Below are 17,232 nucleotides of genomic sequence, written 5' to 3' on the forward strand. Positions count from 1 at the left end.
ACTTAAAAACATTATACATCGTTGTTTTTCCAAAAAAGATGGTACACCTAGATACAAATATGTAGTTCTTGGTAGAGATTCCTCATACTTTGTAAGAAATAATTCCAAATCACCTTCCAAATATACAGAGGAAGATGTTTACAATATGCTGGAATTTTTAATTGACAACATATTTGTCCAGTGTGATGGACGTGTTTTTCAACAAACGGTCGGCATTCCAATGGGAACAAATTGTGTTCCTTTACTTGCTGACCTATTCCTTCACTCTTATGAGGCTGACTTTATAGCTGATCTGATCAGAAAGAAAGAATATCATTTGGCTAGATCCTTCAATCTCAGTTTCCGCTATATAGATGACGTATTATCTTTAAACAATCCTAATTTCGGGGATTTGATACATCGCATCTACCCAAAAAGAACTTGAGATAAAGGATACTACAGACACTGTGAAGTCAGCCTCATATCTTGACCTACACTTAGAAATCGATGGTAAAGGAAAACTATTGACCAAACTTTACGACAAACGTGATGACTTTTCATTCAGAATTGTCAACTTTCCTTTCATCTGTGGCAACATCCCTTCGGCTCATGCGTATGGAGTGTTCATATCACAACTCATACGTTATGCCAGAGCTTGCCGAAACTACGCTGACTTTTTGTATCGCGCTAGAACTCTAACAAATAGGCTTCTGGAACAGGGTTATGTTGCTACAAGATTGAAGTCATCACTACAGAAGTTTTATGGCCGTTATCATGAACTCATGGATCGTTATGGTGTATCCATCAGTACCATGAAAACTGATTTATTCAATGGGTCATAGTTTTCCTTTCCTCGTTTGTCTACCCCGGACTTGACTTTTTATGAGCAACTCGGCGGGTGTTTCTAGAAAAACAGCGGACGCTTACCCTACCGGTGCACCTGGTCCATACTCCCAGTTTTTAGTGGAGTCCGAGTTGCTCATTTGCTTTTGTTACTTTGTATGTATGATTTTAGTCACTTGATGTTCTTTGTTGTGTATGTCTGTTTTCCATGTCTGGTCTTTGTCCCTGGATTACATTCTTTTGATTACCGCTATAACCTTGGTTCCCTGGATTACTCTTTTCCATCCTTAATCTCCATTTACTGCTGCATTTGACGTATAGCGGCTCATAATTATATAAAAAAAACATAAAAAACAAATTGATTTATGTTGTACGGAATCGATACATGCGAAACTGCGATCATCTCAAATTGCTGCCTCGTAGTTAATAGTACTCCAAGAAATTGAATAAAAAAGTTTCGTAAATGTACCAAATGGAAGACCTCTATATATACGGTTTGTAGTTGAAATGACTTACCCAAGTGCTCGGTTGGCTGAAGATGCTACCTGCTTAGTCGTCGTTTTGTAATCCAAATGTTGCGTAAATAATACTTTAAAGTACATGTATATATATTTTTCAACAAGTTAAATGTGAAGCTCATCACATTTAAAATTACAAAGTGATCTCGGAATGGAATAAGGATGGAAGTACACTATGTTCGATTTACTATCACTTGTTGTCTTCACAGCACCACTTGATTAAGCTGTCAAGAAGTAATTTTTCAGACTTCAGCGTATAGCAACATCTTTTCATCGTTAATGTCAACGCCTACGTTTAGCGAACAAGCGTATATAAAACGATTATTGATGTACAAATTGAATAGTAAAGATGTTAGTATGCACCCTTGCTTGAGTCTACATTGTAATCAAACATTCAGTCAGTTGCCCGTTAATGCACACGCAACACCCAATAGACTTCGTCGGAAAAAGATAAATATGTCAAGTTTCAAATAATTCATCTGTAACTCCGTATCTTGGCATAACCTTCAAATCCATTACTTCCAGAGAATTCAGACTAAAGTGGAAAAGGCGGACTTAACTATCTGGTCTCGAACAAGTTTTTGAAGATTTGTCCTCTCCAACAGTTTAAAATAAAAACTGATAAAAAAAATATGAACCTGAACAAATTCATCTACAGTATTAATAAAAGACTCTTAATATTTGACGAATTATACCAATAGTGTTATTTGAAAGAGTAATCCAAGGAACCAACTGCAAGGTTCTAGCGGTAATTAAAAATGTAATCCAGGGACAAATACCAGACATGGAAAACAGACATACACAACATAGAACATAAAGTAACTAAACTCATGCATACAAAGTAAAAAAAGCAAATGCGCAACTCGGGTTCCAATAAAAACTGTGATTATGAACCAGGTGCACCGGTAGGGTAATCGTCCTCTCCTAAATTTGCGCAATACTTGTACGGTTTGTTCTTACATACTTTGTTTTCAGTTTTTGACCATGTGTAATGCTATGCACCCCATTTCCTGATTTTAAAAATGAATTAAGGATATACTGAGGACCGAGCCAGTGTACATTAATTCAAATCATAAGTTTCAGATCAAGTAGCAGCATAAATATCAGACAAGAGGTGGTACATACAAATAAAAAAACACAAATTCACTTTCATTTCTAATTCAAAAATAGCTACAAATCAGATAACCACTGTCTGTCTGTAATTCGGTCGTTGACCTTGTAAGTCAAAGTACTACTTACGGTATTGGCAATTGTGTCGTTTAAAATTATATAGTTTCAATGCATTATAATTCGGTTATTTGAAACTGTTTGTGCAGTTTCTTTTTCAGTGGAATTGGGTAAATTGTAAAGTATGCACGGATATGTTCAAATGCAAGTAAACTACCTTTTTACAAAAACAATTATTTGATGCAATTAGCGGACACACAGACAGAGAGAAGTTCAAAATGTAAAAAACATTCGTTTAAGTTCAAATATTGGGATACCAAATGTGCATCTGCGCTGACATTGTAACGCCTTTACAGATTTTATGCCCAATCCTGAAATAAGAATGTTACAAGGGTGATCAAAGGACCAAAGATTCTAGCGGAGACAGAAAAAAAATTAATCAAGAGACAATGGCCAGACATGGGAATCATACAAACAAACATAAAATAACCAAAATAATACTTAAAAAGTAACAAAAGTAAATGGGGAACTCGGACTCAACTAAAAACTGGGAGCATGGACCAGATGCGCCGGTATGGTAAGCGTGTTCCGCTTTTCTAGAAGCAAATTTTCTACAAGGCAAGCAAAAAAAAATAGCGGTGGGCTATATTCAAATAACTGAAATTGCACCACATTCTAAGATTACAGAAGTATGCTGCTGTTCAACGTGACAATCATGTTTCAAGAGATTGATGTGAAAACTGACAACATGCAAATTAATCGTCAAACTGCATCATGATTTAATTTATCTATGAATAAAAATACAGCTGTTGTTATTAGAATATAAAAACAAATATGCTAGCATGTCTTGCAATGATCAATCACTTTGGAGCAGCTTGTGGTGGTGGCTTAGATTTTGCACTTTCCTCGTCAGGCGGAACATCTGTAAAACAAAAAATATTGTGAGTACTTCATTGTGTTGAAATATCCAGTACAGCTACTAGTTCACATTGCAAGTAAAACATCTAGTAAATTATACAGCATGTTTTACGTGGTATTGTACAGATTTTGACCAAATTACTTTGTGAGGCTAAATTTTTGATAAAATATATATTAAATGCAAAAAAAAAGAACTACGAATAAAAATCTTTTCAGTTTAAACCTGGGTTTATCTTTATCTTTTTTTATTAAATGTTTCTGGTTTTTTTTCATATCTTGAATCCCTTGGGTCCATGCAATTGCTGGTGAACCAGAGCACCCCCCCCCCCCCCAAGGTATTAACAATCCCATGGCCAGTATTCAAAACCATTAAAACACCACTTTATTATATTGCACTTGGTAGAACCTGATTGATTGAGGAGCTTCTCGCAAAAACAAACATACTAACTCACACATAAAAATGTTTCATTAAAGAAAACAAAAATATGATATTACTACACGGGATAATTGCCTGTTTAGCGTATTTTATGTTGTCCGTTTGGCCTTTTTGTATGTTGCCTGTTTCGCCTATTTGTAAGTTGCCTGCTTCGCTTATTTGTACATTGTATGTTGTTTATATTGCCTATTTTTATGTTACCTGCTTCGCCTATTTGTATATACCTTTCTGTTCTGGTTTTTTCACGTCTTTCGGAGCTTGTCTTGGAGGCGCGTGTTTATCATGATAATAAACAAAAATTATGGAGAATTATTTAATTGAAATATACTCGATGAGATAAATGCATGTATCTTACCTAATATACAGACTAATTTTAGTTTAATTATTCAAACGATTCTGATTTAAAAAAAAAAAAACACACCCACACACACACAATCGTCATTCTTTATTCTATATGTTGTACACTGATCATTAGAATAATAAATTTTCATTTTTTATGTTTTTTAGTATTACTCGGCTTTGAATTGACGCCCTATAATCCAGACCAGTGAGCTTTCACTTTTTTCAACACGTTTTGCGAATTTAAAATTGCTATAACAATTTGAAGCATATAATCAAACATTTAGAAAAAAAATATTAAGCAGACAAGGATGTAATATGATGCCTTTCTAGTACATCTTTTTGCTTATTTTCTTTGTTTTGATATTGTTTTGATCAATATTGATTAAAATTATATCGAATCTTGAAAATTCATGGAATACTGATGATGTGAAACACAAAGTAAATACAAAAACTTTCTATTGCAAAGGAAAATCGATACATTAGTAAAACATATTTGTAATCTTTAATGTCAATTTTTAAAAAAATAGCCTTGAAAGTAATCATCAGGTTGAATGTTTTCTTGACCAAAAATCCAACTTTTAAAGCTCTAGAGGGTGCCCGCGAAATCGCGGTCGATTGAGCAAAGTGTGAACACAGTACTAATTTGACGAATTCAAACAAAATGAGTAATCGTTGTAAAGGACTTACGATCATCTACCATACATCAATAGTTTACAGTTTTGTTCGAATTGCTTTGGTTGTTTTAAGAGGAGTTGACCATTAACCTCTCTGGGGACTTAGTTTTCTTTTGACGCAGCACGCAAGAATTTGTACTTTTCGAACGTATGTGAGAATCATCATTTTTTTTCTTTTTTATTCACATTACTTATTTTTTCACTATTCCTTACCAAATTATCTTTTCTCCAAAGTCAGGATCGAAACATTTTTAACCCAAGCCCCCCTAAGGAAGTTAATTAGTGCGCCCTTAATGCCTAGGTCATACAATAACGGATTGCATCGCCAGTTCTGCTACGGATTAAATTTCACGGATGACCTCGGAAAATCCCACTGGCGTTGTTCGATACGGATCCAATCCGATTGAAAGACGGCGGAACTACAGATTTGGACGGACCCACCAAGGACAATTCGGGAAATGGCTATAATTAATACGGAATGACACGGTACAATACCGTCATAACACGGTTTAATGCGGATGAATACGTGCCAGGACGTATTCGCTACGGTGACTGACAGCAAACATCTGAATCTATTTGCCAGGATACCAAAGGCATTTTCTACTACTCCTCTGGCCCTAGATAAACGATGGCTGAAAATCCTTATATCATTGGCAAGGTCTCGCCTGGAGAAAGGCTTTTTAAGCCAGGTCTTCATACCAAAGGCGTCGTCTGCAATTATATAATATTCCATTGGTTTTTCATCACCTGGCAGAGGTGATGCAACTGGCATGCCAATTAATCCCCTTTCAATAGCTTTCTTCAAATGACATTGATTCCAGATCTGAGTCATACACCAAACTTGTGCACCAATATTCACCCATCGAAATTTGTAATCGGCATCGACGAGAGCCATCGGAAGTACTTAATGATACTTTGTAGTTGCAGTAAAGGGAACCTCCCTTTGGAGGACACCGTATGGATACCTGTTTTCCATACACAGCACCAAGTGTATGGGGAAACTGCCATCTCACTTGAAACTGCTCAGCTATAGCTTGCCTTTGTTCAAGCTCAGTAGGAGTCTGGATAACGTCCTCGGCATTGTATTGAAACTGTGGCCTCGGAAATATCTCGGAACAATGCCACTTATTGTGTTTTGGGCAACCCGAAAACTACTCATCAATGTTCGGTAACTATCTCCTGTATTCAAATATCTCAATGTGATCGGTAGTCTCAATCCACGATCGATGGACTGCCTATACCAGGTGTTCTTCTTAGTAATCCTAGGACCAATGAGGAAGTTCCTGAATCATTTGTAGATCTACCATCACAAAGTTCTTAAATGCAGCTGGATTTTCTAATCTAAGTTCAGCCATTATGGCCTACTGCCCATGGATAAGTCTTCGGAGGAGCCAGTCCGTATTCCACCATCTCCTCTGCTCCGGTCCTCCCTGCATGTGTCATTAAGAAGCTCAATCATTGTTCTTTTATTTCGAGTCGTATCAATATCAAGACCAAGCCAATTAACTGTAAATATGAGTTGTTGATGTTTCATTTTTCAACAAAACAAATACTTCATCTTTGGCACCACATGTGCAGGGTATTTATACAAAATTCTGGTGTCATTTTAATGTCAGTTTGGTGGCAGTTTGGTGCCTGCCAGTGCTGTCATATTCTTATGACAGTGCTACATTGAGCTTACACTGGACCGTAATGATCCGTATTTGGCCGGGATGCAACATACTACACACGTTGTAAACCGTAACAATTCTTGGGAAACCTTATTGATCCTTACCAATCCGTAATTCAACGTAATGGGATTGTACCTTTCCGTTATACATTCGTAGAACACCGTACACTATCCCTAGCAATAACGTAGTGTAACCGTGCTAATACGTACTTATTCGTAAGTAACCGTACAAGTCCTTGACAATTAATAATCTACGAATTAGTACTGATCAATACGGTTTTAATGATTAAAATGGATTATTACCAGCTCATACGGCTAATTAAGTAGGGTTGTGCTACGTTTGTTTCATCCGTGGAAAATTTTGAACATGTTCGAAACTTGTCACGGATAACCAAGTATTACTACGTATCATTACGAATCATTACGGATATAATACGGTCAGCTACGGGGCGATACAGATCGCTACGAGTTATGTCGGATGGTATCCATAGCTCTTCCGGCAAAGGCGGTCCTTGAATGTGTGACCTAGGCATAAGCAAAGTTTCATGCCTCGTTCCAATGCACTTTCCTGAAAAAAAAATGTTTAATCTGGTACTAAGAAGCTATTTTAATGGTCCCAGCTTTAATTTAACCCAGGGAGGAGCTGATGTTTTATGACGACGATGACGACACCAACAAACGCAAAGAGAAGACTTTAAAAGTTGGTATGGCCCGTTGAGGAAAAAAAACCAAACTCCATAAAAATACACTTGCAATAAACAATATGACTGCTGGAGACATGCATGTGTTAATGATGTATTTTTGCAGCGATCGATTAATTCAATATTAACAGTCTCTATATGTAATTCTTGTGTTATTACCTGGTTATCCTGAGGCTTCGCCCAAGTTTTTACTCCATGGCCAGTTGGCCACAAGAGAGTAACCTTGATTTTTATTTTATTAAGAATTCTGCTGAAGTGCACGTTTCAGGGAGCCTTCTTGGTCTGTTTCAGTGAGTTAACGCTATTTTATTGTTGAAGACCCTCATACAACATCAAGACACAGAAGAGGCATTAAATCCCTGTTCCTTGATATAGGTTATTTTCAATGTATCGTGTGAGTTTTTTTCAGATGCGCATTCACTCGATAACCACCCTTTTAAGTGTTTATACAAAATTATGATCAACCCCCAAACTGGGACTTGTTCGATCGTAATTTTTAATGGTTGAATTAGCGAGAAAAGTCGACGGGGGACTCTCTAGCATTTTGTCCTGTATTTATCTGCGAAATTTCCTGTTAGTTATCAAAGAATTACGCCCAATATATATGCTTTCAAGTAAGTTATCAAAGTGGTCTCTTGATAATTCGAAAACTTTTTTTCTCTAGCTCAAAATCGAACTTTTGTTCTGAACAACTGTATAAAGCTTTGTTTATCTAATGGAAAACGCCAGGAGACAAACGGACAGACAGACGGTCACTCAACTGATTTTTATGCATAATAATAAAAGAATAATCATGGGAAGCAAGGCCATAGTGGTAATCAAAAGAATGTAATCCAGGAACAAAGACCAGACATAGAAAACAGACATACACAACAAAGAACATAAAGTAACTAAAATCATACATACAAAGTAACAAAAGCAAATGAGCGACTCGGACTCCACGAAAAACTGGACGCAGATGTGTACACATAGAAGGGGGAAGGTTTATTTCGACACGTTCTACGCCTTTCCATGTCTGCACAGTTCAGCACCTCAGAAAAATGGTGGATGTCGTTTAATTAAACAAAATAATGAACGTACAATATTCGTGTAAACATGTACACATAATCCGGACAGTATGTCGATTGAGCATGCGCAAAAGCGTATTATAACACACGGGTCAATGATGGTCTCAGAATTGGAATATTTTCCCAAAAAATCGCGTTTTCCGTAGAAAAAAGATTGTTTCAAAGACAAATTAATGAAGTACACAACATTACATTTATACCTCATATCACAAATTTATTCGACCTTGTATTGTTTCAGAGGAGATGCGGCTCAAAGAAGTCGGTCTCTTCCTTTAGTAGTATAGATATCTGCACACCTTACCTTGTGCTGATAGAGCTCCGACTGATCCGGGATCCAACATTTTGCTTGTCTATATCTGAAATATACAAGTTAGCAGTAAAAAAGTAAGCATTTATATCTATAATTCTCATTCAGAAAATTTTCTATGTGATCCATATGTTACAATGTTTAACACATCAAATACGTGCATTTCTTAAGTCAATATCGACAAAAATCTATTAAAAAGTAAAAAAGACATACAACAATTATTTATACGACTCAAGTATAATATGATAATAACTATGGGAACTCGAGTAACGACTATATTGCAGATAGACAGCCATGTTGTTGTGGATGATGTCTCGACCAACGAGGAGACTTCGTATAACAATAATATTTCAACAAGTTCCTTTCAAATTACATGTATATGTGTTCCATTTCTGACAGAAGAATTATTGATCTTTATAAGCCGTTGCTGATGTTCAGTCCCTAAAAATTTAACTCAGATTTGGAAGAGAAATAATTTCGTTGTAGTTAATGATAGACCGTTAGTTGGCATAACACCTTGGTGTGTACAGGAAGTTGATATTGGAAAACAATCAAAACATCTGACAACGCATGCCCAATATATAAAGCCACGTACCACATCTATAATAAGTCAATTTAATGGAAGTCGAAATAGGGGCAACGAAATTCAAACGGGCGGAATGACGGACAGACAGACGATATGATTGCAATTGGTGTATAATGTGTGTTACAATCATTGTTAAAAATGGCGATTTTTTTCCCCAAGTAGATACCTAATATTTCTAGTAGATAGAATGTTTTTAATTTTTTTTTAGTTTTTAATGTAAAAAAAAACATAGGTCACCGAACTTGATTTCGAGATTATTGAGTCTTAATAAACAAATTTTTGCAACATACGATATGAATCTGTTGGGAATTTCCACTTTTTTGCAAAGTATAAAAAAACTGGTTATATAATTTCTTATAAATTTATGTAAAAACATTTAACTGACATTCTTTCATATTAAAAATGGGGTCACCATCCATAATATGAAAAATACTCAAATTCCCATTACATTTCTTTAGAAATTTCCACTCCAATTATATTCCCCTGGTATCCTTTAAGTGGTCGAAGTTGATTATTAAGAAATATGTTAAAATGTTCTTGTGGCTATCCCCCATATTTGATGCATCTTGACACTTATTGTCGCTAATTAGTGAAACCGGTATAACTTAGTGTTTGGCTAATGACAGAAAGGCCTATTCTTATTACATGTCGGAAACGATAAAAAATTGTCACTGAATTCTAAAAAAAAAGATATTGAAGACTATACACCAAACGACTTTTAGTGAAGAAAATACCGAACTTTGTATGGGAAGCTGCGAAAGACGTGACTTTATGTCACATGGAAATCAATGCTCTTAGTGATTCCAAGCTATGACTTTATTGCGCATTAAATGATAATGACTTCGTCCTCTATTATCTACCTTAAGTGTCGTTTTAAAATTTTAAGAACTGGTCAAATGCAAATTTATTTAGATCTGAAAATTCCCTTTTTTATCATTCTATAATTATATATTTTATTTATTTATTATTTATTTTTTGATTTGGCTAACGTGTGTATTTATTGATTATAAAATAAAATTTTCCGAAGGGAAAATCGAGATTAGTCACTGTGTTCCTGGCTTGATGCAGGCATTTAAGTACGTGTACAAATCAGAGGTTAACACACCGCACAGGGCAACTTGGTGAGACGGAGGAGGAGGTGGTTCAGGATGCAAACCACACTGAACACAGCCTCCATGTGTTAGACAATGAGGAGGATACAACCAAAGAGGCACCCAACACAGAGGACCATCAGACAATGGAGATAAAAGAAAACTTAGAGATTTAACAAGGTGCATGAGACACATAAAACACAGACAGGGAGACGGGTAGGAGGAAGAAGATCAGATGGCCAAACACCAAGCAATGCCAAAGGTGAGTGGGAACATTTTGATATTGATGCTGATGCGGTCTTGAATACAACCTTAGCAGGCAGTATAGACAAAAAGATCCAAGCCATGCCATCAATCATCTATAACATGGGTCTGGACAATTTTGGTGTTGAGCAAAGGGATAAATCTCTGAAAGATGGGAAGAAGAACAGAAGAGAAAGAGAAATAGCGAAGATGAGACGAGACCTAAGGCAGCTTCGAAAACAGTATAAGAAGGCAACAGACGAGGAGACACTGGCACTGTCAGAGTTGAGAGATAACATTAGGAACAACTCAAGATGGCTAGAAGAGCGGATCGAAGTTGGCGTCGACGAAAGGAGGGAGGTAGAGCAAGGTTAAGATTTACATCAGATCTTTTCCAATTTACATCAAGGTTTCCAGGTAGCAAAGGGTCAGGACAGCTGAAGACTAGCGAGTAGGAAATCGAGAAGTATCTCAGGGAAATGCACAGTGATCCAAATCAAGAAGGGTTAAGAGAGTTGGAACAGTTGATACAACCTTTAAATGAATCACTACCAAAATATAAGGAAGTTGTCGATATAATCAGGAAAACAAGAGCTGCATCATCACCAGGACCAAACAGAGTACTATATAAAGTTTACAAAAACTGTCAGAGATTAACAAGACGCCTTTGGAAACTGATAAGAGTTATTTGGAGAAGAGGTCGGCTAGCAGACAGTTGATACAAAGCAGAAGGTTGTTTTTTTTTCCCAAAGAAGAGAATTCAGAAGTACTGAAGCAGTTTAGGACCATACCACTGTTGAAGGGAGGGAAAGATCTGCCTCGCAATTTTAACCAGGAGAATGACCAATTACATACTTGGGAACCAGTATATTGACATCGCAGTTAAGAAAGGAGGAGTACCTGGTGTATCACGATGCATAGAGCACACAAATGTATTGACACGGATAACACGAGAAACAATAGAGTCAAAGGGAGAACTTGCTGTCATCTGGTTAGATTTAGCAAATGCCTATGGGACAGTTCCACAGTACAGTTGAAAGATGCCATGTACCACGAAAAACAAGAGCACCTTTGAAAGAATACTTTGACCATCTTCTGCTGAGATTTACGGTCCAGGATTTTACAACAGCATGGCAACGCCTGGAAGTTGGAATAGTCACAAAATGCACAATATCAGTTATCTTATTTCCAGCAGCTATAAATATGACAGTAAAGTCAGTGGAGAAGAAGAACAGAGTGCGTCAACCACCTGGAAGAGCATTCATGGATGACATGATATTTACAACTAAAACAGCCAGGTAGACACTACAAGAACTGCAATCAGCCATCACTTGGGCAAGAATGCAAGTGAAACCAAGTAAATCTAGAAGTCAGGTGATCAAGAACGGAAAGGTTACAGAAGAAAGATTCAAGATTGGCAACGAGAAAATACCAACAGTCTCAGTGAAACCTGCGAAATGTTTGGGAAAACGACTCAATTAAATACAGGCAGAATGTAAGGGAAACTCGTAACCAGCTAGACGATTGGATGAAAACTGTTGATAAGAGTGGACTACCAGGAAAGTACAAAGCATGGATTTATCGACACGGGATGCCACCTCATTTGCTTTGGCCACTGCTAGTGTATGATATACCTATGACCACAGTTGGATTATATAGTTTGGGGTGAAAATTACAGCTACTTAAATCCATCACAGAAGGGTTCAATGTGACCAAAGTACGGCAACATCTGATGCTACGAGACAGCATAAGAAAGTACGGACAGCAAGAATAGAAATCAAGACAGGGAGGAAATGGTCAACAAGGGAGGCAATCGATGAAGCTGAGTCACGCTTCAGGCACAGTGAGATAGTGGGAAGAGTGGTAATCGGAAGGCAGGGACTTGATGTCACACCAACGGACAAATGGGGAACAGCATCAGCAATCAGCAGAAGGAAAAAGAAATTTGGTACAGAGAGAAATGTGGACAATGGAGGAAGACGCTAGAATGGTGAAGGCAGTTGGAATGAAGAAACAGGGAAGCTGACTAAACTGGGGAGGCGCAAGACATGTGATGGAACGATATATGGAAAATCTAGACTGCAGTTTAAGCTGAAATCAGTTTATGATGTCCTTCCAAGTCCTACTAACCTTGCAACTTGGTAACTGATAGAAGATCCGAAGTGTGTAATATGTGGAAAGCTAGCAAATTTAGAACACATACTATCAACATGCTGAGGATAGTTGAATGTACTAGCAGTGTTGGTTGACAGCTTAGAGAGAAATGTAAAGAAGCCGAGGAAAACCAAAGAAAGCTTGAAATCAGTCAACTTTGTGAAGGAAGAGGAGACAAGACAGAGCTAGTGTTGAAGGAAAAGGTCTATTTAGAGACAGCAACAGATTGGCAGATGAGGGTAGACCTTAGACAGAGAACGGAGTTTCCAATAGAAATAGCAGTTACAAACAAGAGGCCCGATTTTGTGATCTGGTTTGCTACAACAAAGCAGGCAATGCTTCTAGAACTCACTGTGCCATGGAAAGACAAAATTGAAGATGGATGCATATGAGAGGAAGAACCTGAAGTACCAAGAGCTGCTGAAGGACTGCCAACAGAATGGATGGAAGATCTTGTTCTTTGCTGTAGAAGTGGGATGCAGAGGTATTATTGGACAGTCCATGTGGAGGGCACTGAGGGCCATGGAGATTACTGGAGCAGTCAGAAGGAGATTGATAGGGTGTCTGTGTAGAGAGGAAGGGACAGCATCTATATGGTTGTGGAGAAGGAGGCCAGACAAATGGAAGACCAATAATTGAGATGAAGAGCCAAGTGGTTCCGGGCTGAGACTTGATCATCCCAGTCGGTGCACCTCTTGATGTTGTAGTGGACAGCGCCTAAACATCCGAGGAAGGAGGACCCACCGGAAGACGGAGCCACACATCATTCCACCAAGATGTGTACAGGTAATCGTTAAATTGAATGAATTTTAAAGTCAAATGCCAAAGGCAATCAAATCGCAATGATGTTTTGAATCAATGTACATACATTTTAATATGTGCCTAATGATAACAAGTATTTTTCAAATATATAATTTACAGACAAGATAAAAAAAAACGCTTTAACCAAAAGAAATTAACAAAAAATTTGATAATCTAAGGAAAACCTCCGATTCCATTTAAAGCCCTGACTCTTGTATATCATGACTCTATACAAAAACAAAGCTAATTATTAAAATGTACAAATTAAAGCTTACCTCTTGATGGGGCTGCTAATATTATGACACAGCAATACTTCAGACTGTACGTTTTATAAGCTATAGCCGTCGTCTTGGTTTTGTCCTATTTCTTCGTATAACTTGATTCCACGAATTCGCCCACGTACAAATTTTTAGTCAGTTGCAGTTTGCTATGTCAAAACTGGATTTTAAATAAAGACACTTCAAGTTTAAATTATTTAAAATATTTTAGTCGCCCAGTGTATATTTATTTTATGAAAGGTGATATTCAAATACAAATGTCTGGGTATTTTGTTTCATTGAGATGAATCATATTGCAATTTTCAGTGAATTTCTTGTTCATATTCTTTCAATACTTTAAGATGTATTTCAGGAATAAATCATATTTGATACGTTTTGTATTTCCTAATTTACCATTAGATCAAGGTTCAGCTGAATTCAGCGTATAAAATAGTATTTATCAAAACATTTTTCTAGTTTTCAAAAGGCATTGAATATGAACTAAAAGTTGGCTTTTTGTCTGTTGATATTGCCTTGAATTTTACCATGATTTTAATTTTCTAGGTGTTATCTTGATCTTGTCTTCATTCCTTTTGACTATCAGTTCGATAATTCTGTTATATCCTTTTATCCAGGCCGTATTTTCATTCATTCACTGGGGTGGGTTTCTCGAAGCTATCTTAGGGATAAGACGTGTCATAAGACTATCTTATGATTCGTCTCTGTCTTAAGTCGTGTTCTCGAAGCCATCATAATTTAAGACGAGTCGCAATTTTCAACCTAACTTTAGGACGACTAAATAGGTGTCTTAGGATCATCTTATCGAAAAAAAAAATACCACAGAATGACCGGCACGCGTCGGTTCAAGCATATTTTTAAGGAATGTGCATGATTTTAAACTTTGACCTGAATGTTTAACGATTCAGTGACACTTTATTTTAAAAAAAATACTGCTACTGTTTCTATTTCTTATACATACATGTAACAATCGAAAACCAATAACTTCATTCGGTTTTTAAATTCACTCATATGCATATAATTAGGAAACAATGATTTTTTTTTCACCAAAAATGTGAAACAAAACTGTTTTGGAAAAAAAATCCATAGCCCCCCTCCCCGATAATCAAATGGCTTTTGCCTTATCATACATGTATTTTTGTTCATTTGATATAACAATATCATCCATTTACCTGTATTTAATATTTTTTAATAAAACATAATATAAATAACAATTGAAACATTTCACAAAATATATTTAGGATGTCTTCATGACGTCAGAACTTGAGACATATCTGAGATAGCTTCGAGGCTCAACCTTACATTGTCATAAGATGTTCCTAACTCCATCCTATAGTTGGTCTTAGAACGTGACTTAGGACATATCTTAGAAAAGCTTCGAGAACCCCATCCATTCTTAAATTTTAAGCAATGTTTGACTATACCATAGTGTCATGTCATTGTACAACAAGAAGTCGTTTATTTCTTTCTATTCCCGAGTTAAGCACCAAACAAACATAACAAAATAAAATAAAACAAAGCTAACTATCGAAAAAGTAAAATTATCAATTTAATCCAATATTAATATTTATATTTCGAATTAGTTATATTTCTTGAATGATATATTTTCAAAATTTCTAACACATTTTTATTCCGACAAATATTTGGGACAAAGCATTTCCGCTAAAATTCAAAAGCGTTATAAAAACTGAGACTTCATTCCCCGTATTGCTCATGGAAGAAAAAAGTGATGGATTGGTTTTCTATGTTAATATTTATGGTTTACGGTACTCCTTGTGTTTAATTATTTTTTTTATCTTGAACTTTCTAATGTTATCCCTAAAAATACGTGTACAGCATACCGAAATTTCCAATATTATAAAGTGTGATATTTTCAGAAACTTTTCATGTTATTTACTAATTATATGAACGCAAACAAAAGATAAAAAAAATTAATTTGTACTGTGTTGTGTCAAATTATAAACAAGTATTCATCATGTTCCGCGAACTCACACTCAAAGTTTTTTTTGTTTGTAAGACTCGTTTATATTTCCATAGATAAATATTTACATTTCAATTACACATATTTACCATAAAAGGCAATTCAAAATTATGATTGTGCTCCAATGATTCCACAAATTTCAACATTTAATCTTAAAAGACACTCAGTAGTTCTTAGTCGAAATTTTTTTTCTTGGAAAAGAATATAATACTAAACTGAATTTTAAATAAAGACACTTCAAGTTTAAACTATTTAAAATATTTTAGTCGCCCAGTGTATATTAATTTTATGAAAGGTGATATTCAAATACAAAAGTCTGGGTATTTTGTTTCATTGAGATGAATCATATTGCAATTTTCAGTGAATTTCTTGTTCATATTCTTTCAATACTTTAAGATGTATTTCAGGAATAAATCATATTTGATACGTTTTGTATTTCCTAATTTACCATTAGATCAAGGTTCAGCTGAATTCAGCGTATAAAATAGTATTTATCAAAACATTTTTCTAGTTTTCAAAAGGCATTGAATATGAACTAAAAGTTGGCTTTTTGTCTGTTGATATTTCCTTGAATTTTACCATGATTTTAATTTTCTAGGTGTTATCTTGATCTTGTCTTCATTCCTTTTGACTATCAGTTCGATAATTCTGTTATATCCTTTTATCCAGGCCGTATTTTCATTCATTCACTGGGGTGGGTTTCTCGAAGCTATCTTAGGGATAAGACGTGTCATAAGACTATCTTATGATTCGTCTCTGTCTTAAGTCGTGTTCTCGAAGCCATCATAATTTAAGACGAGTCGCAATGTTCAACCTAACTTTAGGACGACTAAATAGGTGTCTTAGGATCATCTTATCGAAAAAAAAAATACCACAGAATGACCGGCACGCGTCGGTTCAAGCATATTTTTAAGGAATGTGCATGATTTTAAACTTTGACCTGAATGTTTAACGATTCAGTGACACTTTATTTTAAAAAAAATACTGCTACTGTTTCTATTTCTTATACATACATGTAACAATCGAAAACCAATAACTTCATTCGGTTTTTAAATTCACTCATATGCATATAATTAGGAAACAATCATTTTTTTTTTCACCAAAAATGTGAAACAAAACTGTTTTGGAATAAAACATCCATAGCCCCCCTCCCCGATAATCAAATGGCTTTTGCCTTATCATACATGTATTTTTGTTTATTTGATATAACAATATCAACCATTTACCTGTATTTTATATTTTTTTAATAAAACATAATATAAATAACAATTTAAACATTTCACAAAATATATTTAGGATGTCTTTATGACGTCAGAACTTGAGAAATATCTGAGATAGCTTCGAGGCTCAACCTTACATTGTCATAAGATGTTCCTAACTCCATCCTATAGTTGGTCTTAGGACGTGACTTAGGACATATCTTAGAAAAGCTTAGTGAACCCCACCCATTCTTAAATTTTTAAGCAATGTTTGACTATAC

The 17,232-nt window shown here is 35.8% G+C and overlaps 1 protein-coding gene and 1 long non-coding RNA gene across 4 annotated transcripts; both read right to left on the minus strand.

Moving 5' to 3' along the window:
* Positions 1–3,262: 3,262 nt before the first annotated feature.
* On the minus strand, positions 3,263–13,968 carry LOC148617799 (uncharacterized). Of its 3 annotated transcripts, none has more exons than XR_015922531.1 (4): positions 13,772–13,968; positions 8,616–8,670; positions 4,086–7,114; positions 3,263–3,429 (listed from the first exon to the last, which is right to left on the minus strand). It is a non-coding gene; the product is annotated as an uncharacterized LOC148617799 (long non-coding RNA). The 3 variants fall into 3 exon arrangements; XR_015922532.1 differs by lacking the exon at positions 13,772–13,968 and adding an exon at positions 9,138–9,179; XR_015922533.1 differs by lacking the exon at positions 13,772–13,968 and adding an exon at positions 8,995–9,131.
* LOC148617800 (uncharacterized) lies at positions 3,368–5,772 on the minus strand. Its single transcript, XM_088585128.1, has 2 exons — positions 5,442–5,772; positions 3,368–3,429 (listed from the first exon to the last, which is right to left on the minus strand). Exons 1-2 carry the CDS (start codon positions 5,770–5,772, stop codon positions 3,368–3,370), a joined length of 393 nt encoding a protein of 130 aa, XP_088441254.1.
* Positions 13,969–17,232: the final 3,264 nt, after the last annotated feature.

Source organism: Perna viridis, chromosome 5 (genome assembly GCF_037379345.1).
Source record: "Perna viridis isolate PV_CMFRI_1.1 ecotype Kerala chromosome 5, ASM3737934v1, whole genome shotgun sequence".
In the NCBI taxonomy this organism is placed as follows: Eukaryota; Metazoa; Mollusca; class Bivalvia; order Mytilida; family Mytilidae; genus Perna; species Perna viridis.

Bases quoted from the DNA above. Each gene is read 5' to 3' on its own strand.
- LOC148617800 (XM_088585128.1), bottom strand. From the start codon at position 5,772: ATGGCTCTCGTCGATGCCGATTACAAATTTCGATGGGTGAATATTGGT. The intron at 3,430-5,441 runs GTTTGCTGTCAG...TTTGTTTTACAG, and splicing joins CCTGGCAAATAGATTCAGAT to ATGTTCCGCCTGACGAGGAA.